The sequence below is a fragment of the Coregonus clupeaformis genome, chromosome 10, assembly GCF_020615455.1.
Source record: "Coregonus clupeaformis isolate EN_2021a chromosome 10, ASM2061545v1, whole genome shotgun sequence".
NCBI classification, from domain to species: domain Eukaryota; kingdom Metazoa; phylum Chordata; class Actinopteri; order Salmoniformes; family Salmonidae; genus Coregonus; species Coregonus clupeaformis.
The window spans coordinates 57,684,170-57,708,890 of NC_059201.1; the positions used below are offsets into that span (position 1 = coordinate 57,684,170).

Sequence of the window (24,721 nt, forward strand, 5' to 3'; positions counted from 1 at the left end):
ATGCCAATTTGAATGCACAGAGATGTCATGACAAGATCCTGAAGCATTTGTCATGCCATTCATCCGCCGCCATCCCCTCATGTTTCAGCATGATAAAGCACAGCCCCATGCCGCAAGGATCTGTACACAATTCCTGGAAACTTTGGGATGCTCTGGATCAACGTGTACGACAGCGTGTTCCAGTTCCCGCTATTATTCAACAATTTCGCACAGTCATTGAAGAGGAGTGGGACAACATTCCACAGGCCACAATCAACAGCCTGATCAACTCTATGCGAAGGAGATGTGTCGCGCTGCATGAGGCAAATGGCGGTCACACCAGATACTGACAGGTTATCTGATCCACGCCTCTATCTTATTTTTTATGTATCTGTGACCAACAGATGCATATCTGTATTCCCAGTCATGTGAAATCCATAGATTAGGGCCTAAGGAATTTCTTTCAATTGACTGATTTCGTTACATGAACTGTAACTCTTTAAAACTTTAAAATTGTTGCATTGATATTTTTGTTTATATATATTGAAAGGTGCTTCCACGCACAGATTTGGTTCCTGAGTTAATTAAGCAATTAACATCCCATCATGTATAAAAATGCCCAGTTGCCCGTAATTTTGGCTACTGTGGCTAGAAGTAAAGATCTCAGTGACTTTGAAAGAGGGGTCTCAAAGGAGAATAATGGGGTTTAAAGGGTGTGTGTGTGTTTGTGTTTTTGTGTGTTTGTGTCAGTCACCAGACTTCAACCCAATTGAACACTTATGGGAGATTCTGGAGCAGCGCCTGAGATAGCCTTTTCCACCACCATCAAAAAAACAAAATATGGAATTTCTTGTGGAAGAATGGTCTCTATGACTGCATCCCTCCAATATAGTTCCTGACACTTGTAGAATCTATGCCAAGGCGCACTGAAGCTGTTCTGGCAGCTTGTGGTGACCCAACGCCCTATTAAGACACTTTATGTTGGTGTTTCCTTTATTTTGGCAGTTACCTGTATATTGCCTTTAAGGGTATGTGAGTCCATTGTTCAGTGAAAAGAAAACTCCCACTGATTTAGATGAGCAAGGATTTTGAGAAGACTGTATTCTGCAAAAAGGTTTCTATCTGGTGTGTTGTGATTGAAGTAATAGGCTATCGCCTCTGCTTCAAAGCGATATCTGCAGTCCAGACAGAGAGCACGTTCTCCGGTTACGTCAGCGGCTCCCCGAAGACTGGGCGTTTTGGAGATCACTTGAAAGAAGAAGGGCGATTAAATTATTAGGTGTATCTCTCTGTAATATATTGATCCCAGTCAAAGGCAGCCTCTGACAGCCGTAACTCAGAATTGGACATCACAGAGAGGGTATAAATAAACTCCTCTGGATGGCTGAAATGTGTTCCTCATCTGGATATTATGTTCAGACATCTGCGAACACAGGCATCCAGCGGAGAGCACCAGCGGGGCTTCTATAGCCACTGAAACAGGGGCGGCCAAAAGATGAGGAAAGACACTGCCAAAGTTTGCTTGGCAAAGGCCGTCTTGTGAAACAAAAGCTGGACTTAAAAGCTGGTTGAGCTTTCTTCATGGGAACGAGTTTGGAAACCTTCCAGTGATGATGAGTGGAGAATAAAAGGTAAAAACATCTCTCACTTCTCAGGAAGAAAAGACCCTGGAAGGTCCCTCAGTCGAGCAATGCATTTCAATCAAAGATTCAACCACAAAGACCAGGGAGGTTTTCCAATGCCAAGCAAAGAAGGGCACCTATTGGTAGGTTTGATTGATTGATTGCTTCTGTGGACAGGTGTCTTTTATACAGGTAACAAGCTGAGATTAGGAGCACTCCCTTTAAGAGTGTGCTCCTAATCTCAGCTCGTTACCTGTATAAAAGACACCTGGGAGCCAGAAATCTTTCTGATTGAGAGGGGGTCAAATACTTATTTCCCTCATTAAAATGCAAATCAATTTATAACATTTTGGACATGCGTTTTTCTGGATTTGTTGTTGTTATTCTGTCCCTCACTGTTCAAATAAACCTACCATTAAAATTATAGACTGATCATGTCTTTGTCAGTGGGCAAACGTACAACATCAGCAGGGGATCAAATATGTTTTTCCCTCACTGTATAACATAGTTATACTATAGTATTTTTTTATGTGGGTGAGGAGGGAGGATAATGAAAGTTCACAGAAATAGCAAGTAAAGGTAGACCTACCAATTAGTTATAGTGTTTTTATAGTGGTACATGGCAAGTATAGACCATATATTGTGTTTCCTACAGTGTTTTTTTGTGGATAATACTGTAGTATTTACTATAGTATTCTATAGTATACTATACCATTCTATAGTAAGTACTACACTATACTATAGTGTGTAGTATAGTATTCTACAGTATACTACAGTTTACTATATAATTCTATAGTACGTTCTGTAGTATTCTATAGTAAACTGTAGTGTTTTTTCATGTGGGCATGAGGGAGAGAAATGAGAAAATATCTTAAAGATATTTTTTGGTTTGATTGACAGATTGACAAGACGGTAGGCAATATTTCTTAAACTTACAGAAGGGAAATAATTTCTGCAAAACTAAATATAAATGTTAATATTAGTTGAGAGGTTTCTTTACTTCAACATTATTGTGTTTTGTTGTATTTCTAATACATTTTAAGACCTTTTCTGCTAGAAGTTTGACCAGCAATCCAAGCCTTTGCTTATAAACATTTTTGGGGATGGAAAACGGTTGAAAAATGTATATATGCCTTCATTTCTCTTAGCTTTCATTTGACACCAAATTTGATGTGCTCCTATGAACTTCACATGTTAGTGCTCATGGGGCTTTTTACATGGAAATGCTCATGTGTAATCCACTCACCTGTCATAGAATTCATCTCTGTAGTAGTGATAATCAAAGTCGTACCCACTGAAAGATAAAACATTATTATAATTATAATTAAACAACATTATAATGTTCTGGAATCACAATTAGCATCAATAGTCTCCTCATTTCCTCTAATTCGTATGCCCCGGTCTCAGAAAAAGACAGGTCAAAGCTGTATGACAAAAAGCCCACTGTCCAGTTCTATCAGATCAGTGATGATGAAGGATAGGAAATTAGTAGAGGAATTATCAGCAACTATTGAGACTATTGAACCCTTATTCTTGCCCCCTCCCTTCCATGAAGCCTTCTTCCCTATGGAGTACCTGTAGAGAGCAGCAGCAGACCTCTTCAGCCCTCTGGGTCTGTTGGGCATGGGCTCCCCCGCCATGTTGATGTCTGAGAAAAAACGAAGAGGGAGAATGTTACAGAGAAATTGAGAAAAATGTAGTAAAAAGGGGAAAGTGTCACAGGAGTCTCTCAATTATCAATATCAACCTTGCCCTCTGGGTCTGTTGGGCATTGGCTCCCCCGCCATGTTGATGTCTGAGGAGGAGTGGAGAGAGGGGGTGTTACAGAGCAAAGCAGATGGATCGAGACAAAATGAGTCTCTCAATTATCAATTGTATCAACATCACCCTTATCATCTGTTATTAAAGGGGCAATCTGCAATTGTCACACCAATTTTTTGACTTTTAAATTCATAATATACAGCACACTGAGTGTACTAAACATGCTCTTTCCATGACATAGTCTGACCAGGTGAATCTAGGTGAAAGCTATGATCACTTATTGATTTCACCTGTTAAATCCGACTCAATCAGTGTAGATGACGGGGAAGAGACAGGTTAAAGAAGGATTTTTAAGCCTTGAGTCAATTGAGACATGGATTGTGTATGTGTGCCATTCAGAGGGTGAATGGGCAAGACAAAATATTTAAGTTCCTTTGAATGTGGTATGGTAGTAGGTGCCAGGCACACCGGTATGAGTGTGTAAAGAACTACAACGCTGCTGGGTTTTTCACGCTCAACAGTTTCCTGTGTGTATGAAGAATGGTCCACCACCCATAGGACATCCAGTCAACTTGACACAACTTTGGGAAGCATTGGAGTCAACATTGGCCAGCATCCCTGTGGAATGCTTTCGAAAGGGATGCCCTGACAAATTGAGGCCGTTCTGAGGGCAAAAGGGGTTACAACTCAATATTAGGAAGGTGTTCTTAATGTTTTGTACACTCAGTGTATACCCATTGATTCTTGAAGAATATAACTTAGAAATGCCTTATAAGCTTAGTTCAATTGTTGTACCCCATCAGAACCCAAAATAAGCTTGTTTTATTATTTTGTTTGTAAACAAACACTTTGTAGCCTTAAAACATGGTTGAAATTATATATTTGATCCCATTGGTGGTCAGTCCTTGCATCCACATCTCTGTCTGAATGTGAGATTGGTTACATTTCTCCAGTCCCATCCCTCAGCTATTTACCAAATCAGTGGCGGGGTGTCACTTTGTTATTGTTTGAACTGCAGATTGCCCATTTAAATGGACAGTGCACTCAAATTACAAAATTACATATTGGTTTCCTTACCCTGTAAGCAGCCTATGGACCAGGTAAAAGAGCAATCAATGCTTTGGTTTTGTTTACCTGCTGACTGTCTCCGTATTTGTGGAACAAATCCAATGCAAGTCAATATCCCCGGTATTAGGTTTTGGAGACAGTCGCCGGATAAACAAAACCAAAACATGGACTGCTGCCTTACCTTTTCCATAGACTGTTTACAGGGTAAGGAAACCAATATGTCATTTTGTAATTTGGGTGAACTTTAATATTACAATACTTTAATATTACATCAAACCTAGACATAATATAAACAGCGGGATTCCTTTCATCTTTCAATATGAGATGGATTTAGGATGTTTTCTGCTACAGGTGTAACTGCTGCAATATTATGTCTGACTTTTGGGAGTCAGGTAAAGGTGAATCAACATAAATGGCACAATGTAAACTATTTCAAAATAACAAGAATATCTTGACCCCACCCTTTGATCTCCGCATGGAACCCATTCATAATACAAAGGCAAGCCAACAGGAATAGGGTGAAGCTGCCCCTATCCTTTTAACACGTACGTACATATGCCGACCATGGCTAAGGGAAACGCTGGCATCTAAATACATTTTGTTCATTTTTGAAATTCATTTCATTTATACTCCCCTGGAAAGCGTAGGCTACAGCAGTGGCTACATTTCATGTCAATGTATTATCACCACTTGAGATGCCTGCCTCGTCACCAAGCGAGGAAGATATTTCGCAATCATCAAATGCGATGAGTATTATGGTATGGAGAGGTTTTAGCCTGGTCGGGGCGGAGGAGAGTGAGAGGAGGGTGAGAACAGGGTGGATCAAGTCATGTAAGCAACAAAGTGAGGTAGTTTGTGCGGGTGATCAGATTGAATGGTGTGTGCATCTAATCAGATCAATTGTATGCAGAGACCGTGGCGTGAGTGAGGCGAGGTTGTAGATATGATCATATTGAATGGTGTGTGCGTGTAATTAGATATATTGTATGCACAGACCATGGCATGAGTGAGGCGAAGTTGTAGATATAATGGGTTATCATAAACTATGGAGCCAGACAGGATTATCTAGGTTTATGCTTTGGCGACATCTACGGGCTGAATGTTATGTGGACAAGTTACCGATCTCCTTCCGAAACGTGGTTACATTTGTATAACTTCAAGTATTACTAACTATACAGCTCTGGAAAAAATTAAGAGACCACTGCACATTTTTCTTAAATCAGCATCTCTACATGTATGACAGCCATTCCATTCCAGTGTCTGTTGAATTCCAACACAGGCACACCTCATTCTACTGAATTAGGTACTGATTAGGTGATCATCTGAACCAAATCTTATTTAACGAGGAAAAGTATAAAAACCACTGCTGTGGTCATCACTATCCTCTTGCAATAGGACCAGCTGGATGGCAAAAACAGTGCTAATAGTACCTCAAAAGTAATATTAATCAAAAAATAACTATTGACCATGCCAAAAGAGTTTAAAAGGAAAGTTCTGAGTGAGGAAAAGAAGGGTTCAATTCTGGCTTTACTGGCAGAGGGATACAGTGAGCGTCAGGTTGCTTTCATCCTTAAAATTTCAAAGAACAAGGTCAAGCAGCAGACATTGGGGACAACAAAGCTACAGACCGGCAGAGGGCGAAAACGACTCTCTACTGACCGGGATGACCGCCAACTCATTCGAATGTCACTCAACAACCGTAGGATGACATCAAGTGACCTACAAAAAGAATGGCAAACGGCAGCTGGAGTGAAGTGCACGGCGAGGACGTTTCGAAACAGGCTCCTAGGGGCAGGGCTGAAGTCGTGCAAAGCTAGAAAAAAGCCCTTCATCAATGAGAAGCAAAGAAAAGCCAGGCTGAGGTTTGCAAAAGACCATAAGGATTGGACCGTAGAGGACTGGAGTAAGGTCATCTTCTCTGATGAGTCCAATTTTCAGCTTTGCCCAACACCTGGTCGTCTAATGGTTAGACGGAGACCTGGAGAGGCCTACAAGCCACAGTGTCTCGCACCCACTGTGAAATTTGGTGGAGGATCGGTGATGATATGGGGGTGCTTCAGCAAGGCTGGAATCGGGCAGATTTGTCTTGTGAAGGACGCATGAATCAAGCCACGTATAAGGTTGTCCTGGAAGAAAACTTGCTTCCTTTTGCTCTGACGTTGTTCCCCAACTCTGAGGATTGGTTTTTCCAGCAGGACAATGCGCCATGCCACACAGCCAGGTCAATCAAGGTGTGGATGGAGGACCACCAGATAAAGACCCTGTCATGGCCAGCCCAATCTCCAGACCTGAACCCCATTGAAAACTTCTGGAATGTGATCAAGAGGAAGATGGATGGTCACAAGCCATCAAACAAAGCCGAGCTGCTTGAATTTTTGCACCAGGAGTGGCATAAAGTCACCCAAAATCAATGTGAAAGACTGGTGGAGAGCATGCCAAGACGCATGAAAGCTGTATTGGAAATCAGGGTTATTCCACCAAATATTGATTTCTGAACTCTTCCTAAGTTAACATTAGTATTGTGTTGTTTAAAAATGAACATGAACTTATTTTCTTTGCATTATTCGAGGTCTGACAACACTGCATCTTTTTTGTTATTTTGACCAGTTGTCATTTTCTGCAAATAAATGCTCTAAATGACAATATTTGTATTTGGAATTTGGGAGAAATGTTGTCAGTAGTTTATAGAATAAAACAAAAATGTTAATTTCACCCAAACACATACCTATAAATAGTAAAACCAGAGAAACGTATATTTTTGCAGTGGTCTCTTAATTTTTTCCAGAGCTGTATATTCCTAGGAAAAATCTATGCAATGTAGCAACTCAAATCGTGCTCTTTAGTCTACAGCAGTAAGCAGCTGATGAAACAGGTTAGGCTAAAGGATGTTGGCTAGGGAAAATATGATTTTGAAAAGTTTGATTGAAATTGATAAACACATTTCAGGTTAACAAACATATGTTACATTGTTATATATACAGTACCAGTCAAAAGTTTGGACACACCTACTCATTCAAGGGTATTTCTTTATTTGTACTATTTTCTACATTGTAGAATAATAGTGAAGACATCAAAACTATGAAATAACACATATGGAATGACCTAGTAACCAACAAAGTGTTAAACAAATCAAAATATATTTTATATTTGAGATTCTTCAAAGTAGCCACCCTTTTCCTTGATTACAGCTTTGCACACTCTTGGCATTCTCTCAACCAGCTTATGAGGTAGTCACCTGGAATGCATTTCAATTAACAGGTGTGCCTTCTTAAAAGTTAATTTGTGGAATTTCTTCTTCCTTCTTAATGCATTTGAGCCAATCAGTTGTGTTGTGACAAGGTAGGGGTGGTATACAGAAGATAGCCCTATTCGGTAAAAGACCAAGTCCATATTATGGCAAGAACAGCTCAAATAAGCAAAGAGAAATGACAGTCCATCATTACTTTAAGACATGAAGTAATGTGGAAAATTTCAAACACTTTGAACATTTCTTCAAGTGCAGTCGCAAAAACCATCAAGTGCTATGATGAAACTTGCTCTCATTAGGACCGCCACAGGAAAGGAAGACCCAGAGTTACCTCTGCTGCAGAGGATAAGTTAGAGTTAACTGCACCTCAGATTGCAGCCCAAATAAATGCTTCACAGAGTTCAAGTAACAGACAAATCTCCACATCAACTGTTCAGAGGAGACTGCGTGAATCAGGCCTTCATGGTCGAATTGCTGCAAAGAAACCACTCCTAAAGAAGAAGAATAGACTTGCTTGTGCCAAGAAACACGAGCAATGGACATTAGACCAGTGGAAATCTGTCGTTTTGGTCTGATGAGTCGGAATTAGAGATTTTTGGTTCCAACCGCCGTGTCTTTGTGAGACGCAGAGTAATTGAACCGATGATCTCCGCATGTGTGGTTCCCACCATGAAGCATGGATGAAGAGGTGTGATGGTGTGGGGGTGCTTTGCTGTTGACACTGTCTGTGATTTACTTAGAATTCAAGGCACACTTAACCAGCATGGCTACAACAGCATTCTGCAGTAATACGCCATCCCATCTGGTTTGCGCTTAGTGGGACTATCATTGGTTTTTCAGCAGGACAATGACCCAACACACCTCCAGGCTGTGTAAGGGCTATTTGACCAAGAAGGAGAGTGATGGAGTGCTGCATCAGATGACCTTGCCTCCACAATCACCCAACCTCAACCTAATTGAGATGGTAGGGTATATATATATATTTTTTTACATTTCCCCAATCCCCCCTCACCCACCAAACACCTCAAGTCATATACATTTCAATACATTTTACAGGTCATAGGTCAATCAGCTATTCATGTCAGGCCTACTTTCTACTGCTTGAGGGTGTGGTACTCGCCAAAGCAAGGGACTGCACACAAGGCTGTGTTACAAGGCACACACATGTACTTGGTCATCATCCTTTGTTTTGGTCGCCGGGTAGATGATAGACAGACCTTGCAATGTTTCCTTGTACTTTTCCCTTGCAGGGTGGTCTAAGTGACATCGCTTGGGAAGTGACGTCTAGTTAGGCGTAGAGGATGACAAAGGCAGGCCGGCCCCCAGTGGCTGGACGACGAGGAGTGTGGTGGTCCTCAAGGAGCTGCCGCATCAGGTTTATCCTGTACTACTGGTACAAGATCACCTGTCCTGTGATCTGCCGGTGGACGATATGGCTGTTGAGGAGAGCTATGTCTATCAGGTGGAAAAATTGCTTCTTGCAGCATTTGAGGGACTTTCTGGCACACTCAACAAAACTGTTCCGCATGTCCACTTGTCAACTGCTCCCATCTTCTTGTTGTACTCCAAGACACAGTCTGGCTTCATTTTCCTCTCTCCGGTGACAGTCCAGTTTTCCTGTGTCCAATATCTTGGAAATGTGGACAGAACATGGACATCTGGTTTGTCGTGCCATTTCACTGCCATTATCTCCTTGTTGATTTGGAACTCCACTTCCCCCTTGCTCATTTTCTTTTTGGATATTGGCGTCCCCTTCCTGTTGGATCTCACTGTGCCACAGGCCCCTGTGTTTTCCCAAAAAGAGTTACTGGAAAAGGGTAGGCCTACTGTACCAGTTGTCCACAAATACAGTGTGCCCCTTTCCGAGGTAAGGCTGCAGCATGGTGATCACCACTGATCCAGATATGCCAAGACCCTCAACATGCCTTATATCTGTGGTGGTGCCAGTGTAGATGATCAGGTCCTGTACATATCCTGTCAGACGGTCACATAAAACAAAGAACTTCACTTCAAATCTGTTGTGCTCTGATGGGATGTATTGGCGGAATGCAATCCTTCCTTTCCAAGCCATGAGAGACTCATTAATGCATGTTTTTGAGGCACAAACTCTCTTCCAAATGCCCTGGTCAAGCTGCCCAGGACATTCCTAATTTTGTGAAGGGGGTCGGTGAGGTTGGCAGTGGAGTTGTTCACAAAGTGGAGCACTCTCATCAAGACAAGGAAGTGGTGCTGGGAGAAAAGTGTTGGAAAATAAGGGAGTCTTCAGCATGGGGTCAGTGGTCCAGTAGTCCCTCACAGAGCCCTTCTTCACTAGCCCCATCAGCAGCACTGTGACCAGGAAGGTATACATTTCACTGATTGATGGTAGTGTTCACCCATTTTGAGAGCTTCCCTTTTACGCCAGGGGCAGTCTTCGCTTTCAGTTCATGTGCATAGCTGCAAACAAATATGCATATATAGTAGGCTGAAGGCATTCTGAATTTTTATACATTTGAAGTGCGCTTTGGGTTTTTCTCTAATATAATATTGGACATACATATTGGTTTCTTGCACCACACGCTCCACCAATTCCTCATCAAGGAACAGTTTAAAACACTCTGCCTCTGAAGGGGTAGGCAGGGTCCTTTGTACGCCAGAAAGGGTGTCATTGAAGTCTATCTCTGATGGTGTGAAGTGACAGGATCTCCAGCAGCAGGGACCATCCTCCTCAACTTCAACCTCTTCTCCCTCACAGCCTACAAGATTGGCAGCAGCACCAGCATCTTGGGAAGGTGAGGGATGCTCATTGCCTGCAAGGTTGGGGTGGGCACCATTGTCCTCAGACATCTCACGCTCACAGTCCAGAAGGTTGGGGGGCAGATATTCTTTGTCACTATCTGACTGATCCGACTCACTCTCATACACAGATTCTTCATCAGAATTACAAAATATTTATTGTATTTCCTCATCATTATCTCTATACTCAATGGCTATCAGTGTCTGTCAACAGTTAAGTTTTCTGTCAGGACTGACTTAGATTGTAACTATGGTTATTCATCTTATAAACTTCTCCTGTGCTTCCCCCCATTTATTGATAAATCCCCAATCATAGTTACAATCCCCACAAACCCCCCTAAAATGGTTTCACCCAAATCTGGCAATCCTGGTTAGCTTTCGCACTACGGCTAGACTAGACAATATGATTGTGAAAGGTTGCTGGATCGAATCCCCGAGCTGACAAGGTAAAAATGTGTCGTTCTGCCTCTGAGCAAGGCAGTTAACCCACTGTTCCCCGGGTGCTGATGACGTGGATGTCGATAAAGGCAGCCCTCCGCACCTCTCTGAATTAGAGGGGTTGGGTTAAATGCGGAAGACACATTTCAGTTGAATGCATTCAGTCGTACAACTGACTAGGTATCCCCCTTTCCTTTCCCTGTATGTGAGGTGATAATCTGTGAGGTGGTAACCTATTTGCTTTGTGATTTGTCAAAAACGGTAAACAGCTTATCAAGTCATGTGCTCCGGTTCTTGTATACACTGTAACAAGTACATCGAAGATTTGTAATATGAGCCGATGGGTGCAGCCAGCTTTGTTTATTTGCGTTTTATAGTGAATGGCATTCTGGGATTAGGGAGTTTTCAAGTGTCAAACATAAACAAACCTGGCTGCGATCATAAAGAATTTAGCCGCTGTTAGCTTAGCTGACACGTATCTCTTTTCTAAACAATATTACATGTCTCTGATGTGCCCACCAGAGATGTGGTGAATTGTAAACAAGTCTAGCTGTTAGGTCACTACCTTATGTTTTGTTTTCTGTCAGCGCAACCTGTAATTTAGACTGGTTTATGGAATGAGCTTGGCTGTGAGTGTGTTCCGTGTAACGCTTGGATGATGAAGTTCGCATTTATCTTCTACAATAAAAGGAGAAATTGAGGAATAAAGTTGTGAAGACCTTTCCATCAGTACAAAATATTGTTTAGTTGATGCTTTTCAGACAACAATGCTATTTAGACGCATTTGTTGCATCATATGTAGAAGCTGTGTTGCTATTGTACCAATCACATATTCGCGATGGTATGCAGGGACTCAACAATGACCGTACACGGCAAAAGGCTAGATGTTGATCTTGGGTCAGTTTAGCATTTTCCCTACTAATGATTAAGATTAGGATTGGGGGAGGGCAACATGAACGCCTGACAACCTTGATGCTTGTGCAGCCCTACCATCTCCACCAGAGGGAGGTGTTTAGCCATGCTACGCCTCTCTCTGCCTCTCTCCCTCCACAGGAATGTAGCTAAAGCTAGCATCAGTGGTGTGAACCCTAGCTATCACTCTCTCTGGCTCCTGTGGACACAGTCGTGATTGTGCTCTCTGGGCACGCCCACCGTGTGGGGGTTAAGGATGAGGTTGTGAGGCTGTGTACGCTGGGGCCTGGTAACTTGACTGTGACGTGAACGACCTGTGTGTGTGTGTGTTTGAGTGTGAGTGTGTGTTTGCGAGAGAGAGTAGGTGTGAGCCTAAAGTCTATATGTTGCAGATTGTGCGTGCGTGTGTTTGTGAGTAGGTGTGGGTGTGTGTGTGTGTGTATGAGTAGGTGTATTTATATATAGATGAGTGTCAGGAAGTGTGTGTGTGTGTGTGTGTGTGTGTTTGTGTGTGCGTGTGTGTGTGTGCGTCAGGGTGTGTGTGTATCTTTGAAAGTCTTTGTTTATGTGTGTGTGTCTGTGTTGGTGTGTCCGAGTATTTGGGTCTGCTGGGACCAGGGTCTTTGAAAGCAGAGTTGGCACAAGTCAGTGAGCACTTTAAGCCCTCTCTGATTCCCCTGTGAGCCTACACAGCTAGCACATTTGGTTCCTTGGAAGTTGTAGGAACGTACATTTTTGTTTTTTATGGAACGTTTTGTTAACTTCTGAGAACGAATGTATGTTTTTAAATAACATTCTTATTACATTCTCTGAACGTTACTAAAGTTTTCTTGTGGTTTTTATGGAAAGTTTTCTTAAAGTTCTCTGAACAATTTGAGAACATAACTTTAAATAGAACCATGGGGAAACCTGTAGGAAATGCTGATGTACTGAAATTCCAATTGAAGAATGTTGTTTCAAACATTCTCTGAACTATTTGAGAACATTCCCAATGTCCAACTAGTTGGAGAATGTTCCTAGAACATTACCAACATTTAAATGTAATCATGTTTGAACTTTTAGGAAACGTTCTGTTAAAGTAATGAAAGAAAATACAGTTTTTTTGTCAAGTTCCTTAAATGAGCTGAGAATGTTCCAAAGCCAAGCAACTATCCTGCACCATTCCCAGAAAGTTGTGGGAAGGTTGTATTCAAACTAACCATAGGACAACCACGCTCTCACCAAGTCCTAGGAAACATATGGTTCTCAGAACGTTATGTGCTTGCTGGGTATGGAGACCTGCAGCGTCCACACCTGGCCCCGGCCTGCCCCTCATCTATCTGCATGAAGGGCAGCAAAGGCCCTGTTGCCGGGGTACCTTACCGGTGGTTACGGCAGCCCACGCCACAGCTGATTAATTGCTCTAATTTTAAAGGACAAAGTTGAAATGAAAACTGAAGGTTTCCAACTGCTAGTTAATAAGCGCTATCCTGAGTAATATGCGATACAGAGGTGATATGTGTAAAGCTGTGTAGCCTGCATAAGTGGACTAGTCATGCAATTTACTGCAGTGGCTAGCTACAGTATGACTGCCTCCCAAATGGCATCCTATTCCCTATATAGGATTATGACCATTGGGCTCTGATCAAAAGTAGTGCACCATGAGAGATGATGTGTAGCTAAGAATAGTGATATGTAATTTGATATGTATTTGATAACAATCTCTTTAGGCCCAATTCAGAGTCAAGCACACACATATCTTTTCGTAAATAATTCACTGGGAGACAAAAAAAGTATATAAATGCATGACAAGTCATAATATTGCCCAATGTGACTTTTGCTGGCTTTTCCTCCACTTAAATGTAGTTCCCTGAAACTGACAGAGTCCAGCTGGGGCTCTGTGTAATGGGGGATGAAGCTGTACCAGACTACCAGTAGCAGGGTGTTAAATGATTCCCAGTGCAGTCTGCGCTGGTATTCCTCTGTGGCTCACCACACAGTCAGGAGGTTAATCTCTGAGTTCCATTGAGATCAATACTCTGATAACAAGCACCACTCTTCAAAGGCCTGATAAGGACTACAGGGAGTGCTGTAAGAGTGGTTTAGATACACACTGCTCTTAGCAGAGGCAGTTCACTCTGCTCTCTCATTCCCAGAGGCACATTTATTTATTTTTAATGTTTTATTTCACCTTTATTTAACCAGGTAAGCCAGTTGAGAACAAGTTCTCATTTACAACTGCGACCTGGTCAAGATAAAGCAAAGCAGTGCGATAAAAACAACAACACAGAGTTACATATGGGGTAAAACAAAACATAAAGTCAAAAATACAACAGAAAAATATATATATACAGTGTGTACAAATGTAGCAAGTTATGGAGGTAAGGCAATAAATAGGCCATAGTGCAAAATAATTACAATTAGTATTAATACTGGAATGATAGATGTGCAAGAGATGATGTGCAAATAGAGATACTGGGGTGCAAATGCGCAAAATAAATAACAATATGGGGATGAGGTAGTTGGGTGGGCTAATTTCAGATGGGCTGTGTACAGGTGCAGTGATCGGTAAGGTGCTCTGACAACTGATGCTTAAAGTTAGTGAGGGAGATAAGAGTCTCCAGCTTCAGAGATTTTTGCAATTTTGGGCAAGTTGCAGCGGAGGGTGCAGAGCTGGTGGCCGGGGTAGTGGTAGCCAGGTGGAAAGCATGGCCAGCCGTAGCAAAATGCTTGTTGAAATTCTCGATTATTGTAGATTTATCGGTGGTGATAGTGTTTCCTAGCCTCAGTGCAGTGGGCAGCTGGGAGGAGGTGCTCTTATTCATGATGCAAGACCAAAATAAACAGGGACGACCCATAGCCATGGCTGCTGGATTATACATGGGGTACATACTAAAATGGAAATTACATTTAACCATGTTTTAACCTTTTGGAAACGTTCTTTTAAAGTAATGAAATACCAAGAAAATATATATTTTTTGGCAAGCTCTCTATTAAGAGTTACCATGTGCTGAGAACAGTGCTTAATTTGAGCCGGATCCGGCACCTGTTTTGGACTGTTTCATTCCGGAACATATTTGGCTGAATCCGGTACCTCTCGTGGCGTGAAAAATTATTTTTACTTCTTGCAATGTAAAAATTCGAATAAAAGCGATCAAAGTTAATTTGAGTTGCCTCTTCGCTAATTCTACTGCCCCCTACAAAAAAAAGAAATGTGAAAATGTCGATTTTCAGCTCGGACCTGATATTCTAAGAGTTGATTTGGGTAGGGACGGCCCGGGTTTATGGTTTGCGCAACATTGTAACCTATGTTTGAGACCAATGCGTGGCCATGGCTGTGTGAGACGCACGCCTGTATCTCTCACAGAACTAAAATGAGATTCACTTTCTATGATCTCTCTCCCGCTCTCTCTGATTGACATGAGCCCGCAACTCTCATCGTTCCAGTGTTGCACTTCATCATTTATTTTCTTATAGAATCATAGTGAAGGGTTCTGAAGGAACTGCAGCACCCATGATGAATTGAAATACATTTTCCAAAGTTAGAGCTACTGTTCAGAAATAAATGAAATCATTCAGAATAGGCTACTACACAATGACAAAGCCTATAATTTAGCCACAGAGGATCAATAGCTTATTTAAAAAAATATCCTAGCTGTGGAGTGTAGCCCAATAACAAGGCATAGCCTACAGTTGGGAACACAGGTAAAATATGTCAGTGAACAAACAGCATGCAGACAAAACAGGCCTTTCGCAATATTTCAAATACAATCGCGGGAAAACACAGGTTGGAAAGCAAATGGCTCCTGCTGAAAAGACTCCAATCGGTCTGCTGTAGGCTACCAAAATATTTCAGCAATTTCCAGATATTGTTTTACAAAGTAAAACAAGAAAGAGAGAGCCTTTTAGAACGAGCGCATCGGCCATCACCAGCAAGTAAGCTGTGCATCATTGGGTGAGTCAGTGAAACTGGAAAGCATTTTTATGACTATAATTTCCTCCTCATATTGTAGCCTACATGTCTCCATACACCTAGGCTATTGATGGATTCAAGACAAGGTCGTTTTTATTGATCTCAGATTCTTAGATTTTGTCAGTGTCAAAGTAGCATCACAGTCATTTCGATCATTTGTGCGGTATTAAGGTGCTTTCAAGACAACTGGGAACTCAGAAAAAAACGAGGTCGAATCATGACGTCAGTAATCTTCAGGTCGGAAAGTTGGAGCTCTAGAAAGAGGCCTGAGTTCCCGACTTGGAATTCCAAGTTGACTGACCATTCAAAACTAATTTTCCCAGTTGGAGCTAGTTTTTTTCAGTTGCCAGTTGTCTTGAACGCACTGAAGTTGGAAGTTGGAGATTTCCCATTTCCGAATTCCCAGTTGTTTTGAACACGGCATTAAAAAATATTATGCCAATGTCTCCAGTCTTGTAAAATGACGTAGAATTGCATTGAAATGCTTTTATAAAAAGGCCACATTTTTCCCGGACCCAAGGCCACAAAAAGGATTCCCCATGTGTGCAACTTCTGTAAGTGCCTCTACTCTACTGCTCTATGCCACTACGCAAATGCGATGATAAGCATGCAATGCTTTATTATAAAGTGGATTTTTTTTTTTTACATGTATTCCGGTACCTCAGAGCTCCCCAGGTCACCCCCCTCTTGCGCTCACTTTTTGTTCTGGCACCTCCCGATTTACAAATTAAGCACTGGCTGAGAATGTTCCAAAGCCAAGCAACTATCCTGCACCATTCCCAGAAAGTTGTGGTAAGGTTGTATGCGAACATAAACATAGGTCAACCACGCTCTCACCAAACTCTAAGAAACATATGGTTCTTAGAACGTTATGTGCTAGCTGGGTAGTATTCACTATTCAGATGAATGACAGAAGAACCCAAACAGGACTCACCCAAAGTCTGTCCCGCCAGCACTCGTCCATTTTCCCCAATAACAGCCCCACTGGCATGCCTCTCGCTGGCGTACTGGACAAAGGCGTAGCCCTTGTGCACAGAGCAGCCCAGCACTCGGCCATATTTGGAGAAGATGGTCTCCACATCCGACTTCTTCACCACCGCTGTGTTGAGGTTACCGATGAACACGCGTGAGTTGATGGACTTTGGGTCGTTCTTGTTTGTGACGTTGCTGGTCTGAACCTTCAGAGACATCTTGGTTACGAACCTCAAAATATCTGCGATGAGGGGGAAAAAGCATGATAAACAAAAATTGTAAGTTCCTTTTCTTGGGATGATTAGTTGCTCTTCTACTTTTTTTGTTTTATTTTGGAAGTCAATTCATTATACTGTAAGTCCCCTGGTGGATGTGTTGCTGCAGTAGATTGCTGCAATGACAAAACTGCATTGGTTTAACCTCTACGGGATCGGTGTCCGGTATACGGGATGGCTGAGCTAACGTGCGCTAATGTGATTAGCATGACTGTTGTAAGTAACAGCAAACTTTCCAGGACATAGACATGTCTTATATGGGCACAAAGCTTACATTCTTGTTGATCTAACTGCACTGTCCAATTTACAGTAGCTATTACAGTGAAAAAATACCATTCTATTGTTTGAGGAGAGTGCACAACAACAGAAAACTTATCACGGCAACTGGTTTGATACATTCACCTCTGAGTGTGTAAACTTACATTTTGTATTACCATATCATTTTTGTATGTTCTCTATAGTTATGTACTTGAAAATGTTTCTATGACAAATTCGGCACATTTGGGCAGACTTGATACAAAATAGTCCAGTATTGCAATGCTTCACTGGATTAATCTCAAACTTTGCACACACACTGCTGCCATCTAGTGGAACAAAAATATATAAATTTGTATTATCTTTTACCAGATCTAGTGTGTTATATTCTCCTACATTAATTTCACATTTCCACAAACTTCAAAGTGTTTCCTTTCAAATGGTATCAAGAATATGCATATCCTTTCTTCAGGTCCTGAGCTACAGGCAGTTAGATTTGGGTATGTCATTTTAGGCGAAAATTTAAAACATGTTTTTAATACCAGTCAAGATATGCAGAATTTCTTTCAACAATCGATAATGATGGACAAAAGAAAACCAAATAACATCAAGGTTGCCATCACTTTGTAGAATTCTGTCACCTCCCATTGGGCACACTCTGGCTGAATCAACATTGTTTCCACATAATTTCAATGAAATTATGTTGAACCAACGTGGAATAGACGTTAAATTGAAGTCTGTGCACAGTGGGTTTGCAGACACAGTTATTTGAAAAAGAAGTTTCCAAGAGTCACCCAGTACTCTCAGCTTTACTGTTACTTTAGCAAAGGTGCGAATTACGGGGGAGCCAGGTGGGACTCAGCTCCCTGAATGAGACGTTAGCTTCCCTAAATGCAACAAACGTCAAACTTTGGGGGGTCTCTAAATAATGCTAATTTAACCATTCTCCTATTTGTTTCAAATGTAGTGGTAAATATGAAAATTAAAGCTTCCAAATGAAATGAACACCCCCACCTTGTCGTCATGGTTTAAACCATTTATTTCTATGTGGTGGCGCTGTCCACTAAGTAGTGCTGAATTTTGGCCTCAGCTGAGCTCCTTGGGGGAGAAGATCCTTGGTCAGGGAGTTGACCAAGAACAAGATGGTCTCTCTGACAGAGCTCCAGAGTTCCTCTGTGGAGATGGTAGAACCTTCCAGAAGGACAACCATCTCTGCAGCACTCCACCAATCAGGCATTTATGGTAGAGTGGCCAGACGGAAGCCACTCCTCAGTAAAAGGCACATGACAGCCCGCTTGGAGTTTGCCAAAAGGCACCTAAAGACTCTCAGACCATGAGAAACAAGATTCTCTGGTCTGATGAAACCAAGATTTGACTATTTTGCCTGAATGCCAAGCGTCATATCTGGAGGAAACCTGGCAACATCCCTACGGTGAAGCATGGTGGTGGCAGCATCATGCTGTGGGGATGTTTTTCAGCAGCAGGGAAAGATGAATGGAGCAAAGTACAGAGTGATCCTTGATGAAAACCTGCTCCAGAGCACTCAGAACCTCAGACCAGGGTGAAGGTTCACCTTCCAACAGGACAACGACCCTAAGCACACAGCCAAGACAATGCAGCAGTGGATTTGGGACAAGTCTCTGAATGTCCTTGAGTGGCCCAGCCATAGCCCAGACTTGAACCTGATCGAACATCTCTGGAGAGACCTGAAAATAGCTGTGCAGCGACGCTCCCCATCCAACCTGACAGAGCTTGAAAGGATCTGCAGAGATCAATGGGAGAAACTCCCCAAATACAGGTGTTCCAAGATTGTAGCATCATACCCAAGAAGACTCAAGGCTGTAATCGCTGCTAAAGGGGCTTCAACAAAGTACTGAATTAAGGGTCTCAATGTAAATGTAATATTTATGTTTAGGATTTTTTATACATTTGCAAACATTTCTATAAACCTGTTTTTGTGTGTAGATTGATGAGGGGAAAAAACCAATTCAATCTATTTTAGAATAAGGCTGTAATTTAACAATGGAAAAACTCAAGAGGTCTGAATACTTTCCCGAATGCACTGTAGGCCTATTTGGTGACTTTTTCAGTTAGAAACGTTAATGGTAAATTAATGATAAATGGTAATGGTTAATGATAAATTAAGAGGTTAATGCTCAGTTAGAAGCATTCGATTTTGCAATGGCATAGGCCTACATTATTTTGGATTTGTGTACCCATAAGAAGTGTTTTCACGGCGAAACATAATTAAACGTTACGTAGGCATAGTTACACTGCATTTTCCGAGATCTCCAAGATCCATGATTCCTACAGGGTTTAAGTTCAATGTTGTAATTAAATTGCTAATTGCTTAATGATGACAAATAACACTGTCATAAATGTCATTAATGTAATGAAAGAAAGGTATTGTTTTATGTCACAAGATCTGTGAAGACTCCAAGCATTAACTCATGAATTATGGACAACTCATGAACCAGGGTGTAAACATATTTTGATTCAACGTGTATACAGTGAGGGGAAAAAAGTATTTGATCCCCTGCTGATTTTGTATGTTTGCCCACTAACAAAGAAATGATCAGTCTAAAATTTTAATGGTAGGTTTATTTACCGCAACCGGCAATCAGTTTACCCACCTATTTTTTAAAACCATTACATCACTGGCTACCGATAGGCCTATTTGAAGTTCATGGTAATACACATTGTAGTCTAGTAAGTTGACCATGTGTATTAGGGTAACCATCCCATTTTTCCCGGGACAGTTTCAGCCCCATTTCAGGTGTTCTGACTTTTCAGGCTGCAAAAAAATTTTAATTAGTCAGGAAGACGCATCAATTAATGTCGGCCTAATCAACGGCAACCGCTGAATGTCATTAGGCAAACTTTTGTAACAGATGTCTATTTCCATTCATCAAATGGCATGAGTATACATGCAGTTTTGTTGCTGGAATTATTTTGGAGTGTACGAACATGCACAGGTAGCCTACTTTTTTAAGTGATTTGTTCGACAATCAGATGAAAAAATCATGAAAGGTGTTCTAATGTGTTCATGCCTGTCACACCCTGGTTCTGGGACTCCATATGTTGAGCCAGGGTGTGTTCATTCTATGTGGTTTATTTCTATGTTGGGGGTTCTAGTTTGTTGATTTCTATGTTTTGCCTGAGTGACTCCCAATCAGAGGCAACGAGTGTCAGCTGTTGGCTGGTTGTCTCTGATTGGGAGCCATATTTAAACTGTATGTTTTCCCTTTGTGTTTGTGGGTTTTTGTTCCGTGTTCGGTCATTGTCACCGTGGACTTCACGAGTCGTTTCTTGTTTTGTTTATTGTGTAGATTATCACTAAAGATAATAAAGTTCACCATGTTCGTTCAACACGCTGCGCATTGGTCTGTTCCATATGACGATCGTGACAGAAAAACCCACCATACCAGGACCAAGCAGCGTGTCCAGGAGCAGGCAGACTGGACATGGGAGGAAGCGCCAGGAAAGGAGATGGAGAGGCTGGCGATGGCCCAGGTGGGCAAATCGTGGTCCTGGGAGGACATGCTCGGGGGCAAAGGGCCATGGGCAAGGATTAAGGCCCTGGCGAGAGAGGAGCAGCGGCATCAGCAGTGTCATCGTCGGAAGGACGAGAGGCAACCCCAAAAAATTTTTAGGGGGGGGCACACTGCATGGGCGGTTGGGCAGCAGGAGGCTGCCACAGGGCGATTTGGAGAGGAGGCCACCGGGTTTGGGGGGCCAGAAGGCAGGTTGGCGGAGCCTGGAAGGAGAGCAGAACCAACGTCCCGTACTCAGGCATGGCAGCATGGGACGGGGCAGGTTCCGCGGTATGCGGAGCGGCGTTCTGTGCCACGAGTGGTCCGGCATAGTCCTGTACGTCCTGTGCGAGCGCCCCGCACGTGTCGTGCGAAGGCGGGTATGCAGCCAGGACGGAGTGTGCCGGCTCAACGCTCGTGGTCTCCAATGCCTCTCCGCGGTCCCGGATATCCTGCTCCGGTGTCACGTGCTGTTATGCCAGTACGGGTACACAGCCCTGTACGTCCTGTGCGGATGCCTCACACAGAGTGTGTGAGGGTAGCCATTCAGCCGGGACGGGTTGTGGCCGCTCTTCACTCCAGGTCTCCTATCCGTCTCCACAGCCCGGTTCGGCCTGTCCCTGCTCCACGCACCAAGCCTACGGTGTGCGTCGCCAGCCCAGTCCGGCCTATCCCTGCTCCACGCACCAAGCCTACGGTGTGCGTCGCCAGCCCAGTCCGGCCTGTCCCTGCTCCACGCACCAAGCCTACGGTGCGCGTCGCCAGCCCGGCCCGGCCTGTTTCTGCCACTCGCACCAAGTCTACGGTGCGCGTCGCCAGCCCGGCCCGGCCTGTTCCTGCCACTCGCACCAAGTCTACGGTGCGCGTCGCCAGCCCGGCCCGGCCTGTTCCTGCCACTCGCACCAAGTATACGGTGCGCGTCGCCAGCCCGGCCTGTTCCTGCCACTCGCACCAAGCCAGGGGTGCGAGTCGTCAGCCTGGTCCAGCCCGTTCCTGCCACTCGCACCAAGCCAGGGGTGCGAGTCGTCAGCCTGGTCCAGCCCGTTCCTGCTACTCGCACCAAGCCAGGGATGCGCATCGTCAGCCCGGTCCGGCCCGTTGCTGCTCCACGCACCAAGCCAGGGGTGCGCATCGTCAGCCAGGTCCGGTCCTTTCCTGCCTCACGCACCAAGCCAGGGGTGCGCGTCGTCTGTTCGGCACAACCCGTGCCTGGGTCACCGGTGCCTAACCAGGTACCGGTCAACGGCTCCACTACGGAGCTGAAGCTAACCGCTCCTGCTACGTCCAGTCCAGCTCCAGCCAGCGGGGCCAGACCGGACCAGGGGCGCTATGGGGGTTTGTTGGAGGGTGGTGGGCAAGGCCGGAGCCAGAACCGCCGCCGAGGAGGTATGCCCACCCAGCCCTCCCCTGTTTTGCTCTTTTTGAGGCACGGTCGCAGTCCGCGCCTTTAGGGGGGGTGCTGTCACACCCTGGTTCTGGGACTCCATATGTTGAGCCAGGGTGTGTTCATTCTATGTGGTTTATTTCTATGTTGGGGGTTCTAGTTTGTTGATTTCTATGTTTTGCCTGAGTGACTCCCAATCAGAGGCAACGAGTGTCAGCTGTTGGCTGGTTGTCTCTGATTGGGAGCCATATTTAAACTGTATGTTTTCCCTTTGTGTTTGTGGGTTTTTGTTCCGTGTTCGGTCATTGTCACCGTGGACTTCATGAGTCGTTTCTTGTTTTGTTTATTGTGTAGATTATCACTAAAGATAATAAAGTTCACCATGTTCGTTCAACACGTTGCGCATTGGTCTGTTCCATATGACGATCGTGACAATGCCACATTAAAAGGTCATTCATTTTTACTGTTTAAATGCCGTCTTTATTAATAGGTACATAAAAAAATTACTAATAGGCGTCTTTTTATAAGGAGACCCCCCCGAATGTCATGGTGTAATTCGCACTCTAACTTTAGGCGTTGCATTTTGAGAGATTCAGAATTATACAGTATGTAAATTGAGTGTGTAAAAAGCACTGTACAAAAAATGACTTTAAAGACAAGTGTTGAGAGGACTAAAGTTGATTCTATTGAACAGAACAGAGTGAAGCTGCTCCCCGGCTTCCTGTTTGTCTGTGTGAAGACCTCTGGGAAGCAATGTCTGTTAGGTTACAGCCTTATTCTAAAATTGATTATTTTATTTTTTCCCTCATCAATCTACACACAATACCGTTTTTTAGAAATGGTTGCTAATTTATATAAGTATTCAGACCCTTTACTCAGTACTTTGTTGAAGCACCTTTGGTAGTAATTACAGCCTTGTGTCTTGGGTATGACGCTACAAGCGTCATCTCAAGCTCTGTCAGGTTGGATGGGGAGCGTTGCTGCACAGCTATTTTCAGGTCTCTCCAGAGATGTTAGATCGGGTTCAAGTCCAGACTCTGGCTGGGCCACTCAAGGACATTCAGAGACTTGTCCTGAAGTCACTCCTGCGTTATCTTGGCTGTGTGCTTAGGGTCGTTGTCCTGTTGGAAGGTGAAGCATCGCCCCAGTCTGAGGTCCTGAGCTCTATTGATCATCTCAAGGATGATCAATAGAAACTGGATGCACCTGTGCTCAATTTCGAGTCTCATAGCAAAGGGTCTGAATACTTATATAAATAAGGTATATATATTTATTTAATTATAAATTTGCAACAAAAAAAAATAATTAGAACCTGTTTTTGCTTTGTCATTATGGGGTATTGTGTGTAGATTGCTGAGGATTTTTATTTTATTTAATCCATTTTAGAATAAGGCTGTAACGTAACAAAAATGTGGGAAAAGTCAAGGGGTCTGAATACTTTCCGAAGGCACTGTATATGCACAATATTTGCTGTTAAAAGCAATGTGGGAACAAGATATGAGGCACATATTCCGTTCAAAGTCGTACCCAATGATGTATATAAACCCTGGATTGCGGATGCTATGTATTTGCCAATGAGAGGCTTTGAAGCCACCAGAAGGAGCAGTCCTCCAGAGGAATGAATGGAATTCTACAGTATTTCAATTAAAAGGACAAAATTGTATTTAGTAATTTTTTTAGTACTTTCAAAAAATTCTACTTAAATTCTACTACTGTTTTATTTGTATTTTTAGCTCACATAATATAATTTAAAAGTATGCATTAAGGTATCTGTAATAGAATAAACATGGAAAAAAACAAATGTAGACATTAATAAAAGCATTTCTATAGCTTACAATTTTTTTTACAATGGTGGGGCAGTACCAAGATGGAGGCGCGGTGGCTTCAAACAGCCCTCCCTATCAGTCATCTAATGTATGTATAAATCATTCGTCGTACCCTTTGATGACACTAAAGCAGGTTAGTGCAAAGCGCCATATATCCCAAATGGTGTCTTGGAACCTGAGGAAAACAAATATAAATGTCGCCCCAGAAGGTACATGTGCTTCCCGAAGATAACAGCGAAGGGCTTAATAAATGTGTAATAGCAACTCTATTTTCCCTCAATAGAGCTAAGGAGGTGGGGCTGGTAGACCCTAATTCCCTGTCAGAATGTGATGTCTTGCTTATTACCGGCCTCTCCCCTATCATTTGCACAATAATTAGCAAGCTCCAGCAGCAGCGGCACAGGCATGAAGGTCACAGTCCATCATATTCTGTCGTGAAACCGCCAGCAGAACAACAGAGGTGGGGGTGTATTGATTGTTTTCTTTCCTTTGAGTTATTGGGTCTCTCTTCTGCCAATAGGAACTGCTGACACCCATTGCCACCGTTGTCAGGCCAGCAGGAAATATATTGCTAATGCCTCTTGGAATTTCTGCAGCCATTTACACTATGGCCAAGCCCAGCACCACTGTACTTTTAATATGTTTTCATGTGTCTATTGAACAGCAGTCTATATGTTGACTGTGTAAAAGGTCATACCAAGGGAGGTAAACAACATTACTCA

General features: G+C 43.0%; 1 protein-coding gene across 5 annotated transcripts in view; it reads right to left on the reverse strand.

Annotated features, from left to right (window-relative positions):
- Nucleotides 1–24,721, reverse strand: part of LOC121575604 (RNA-binding protein Raly) — a 149,707-nt gene that overhangs the window by 46,496 nt on the left and 78,490 nt on the right. For 4 of the 5 annotated variants that reach the window (XM_041888799.2, XM_041888802.2, XM_041888800.2 and 1 more), the window contains 4 exons: nucleotides 16,689–16,967; nucleotides 3,349–3,396; nucleotides 3,177–3,249; nucleotides 2,848–2,895 (listed from right to left, as the gene is read on the reverse strand). In XM_041888799.2, the coding sequence (XP_041744733.1) occupies nucleotides 2,848–2,895; nucleotides 3,177–3,249; nucleotides 3,349–3,396; nucleotides 16,689–16,944 (425 nt within the window). In that variant the 5' untranslated portion in view covers nucleotides 16,945–16,967. The remainder of the gene's footprint in view (nucleotides 1–2,847; nucleotides 2,896–3,176; nucleotides 3,250–3,348; nucleotides 3,397–16,688; nucleotides 16,968–24,721) is intronic. The other variant, XM_041888803.2, reaches the window with a different exon arrangement.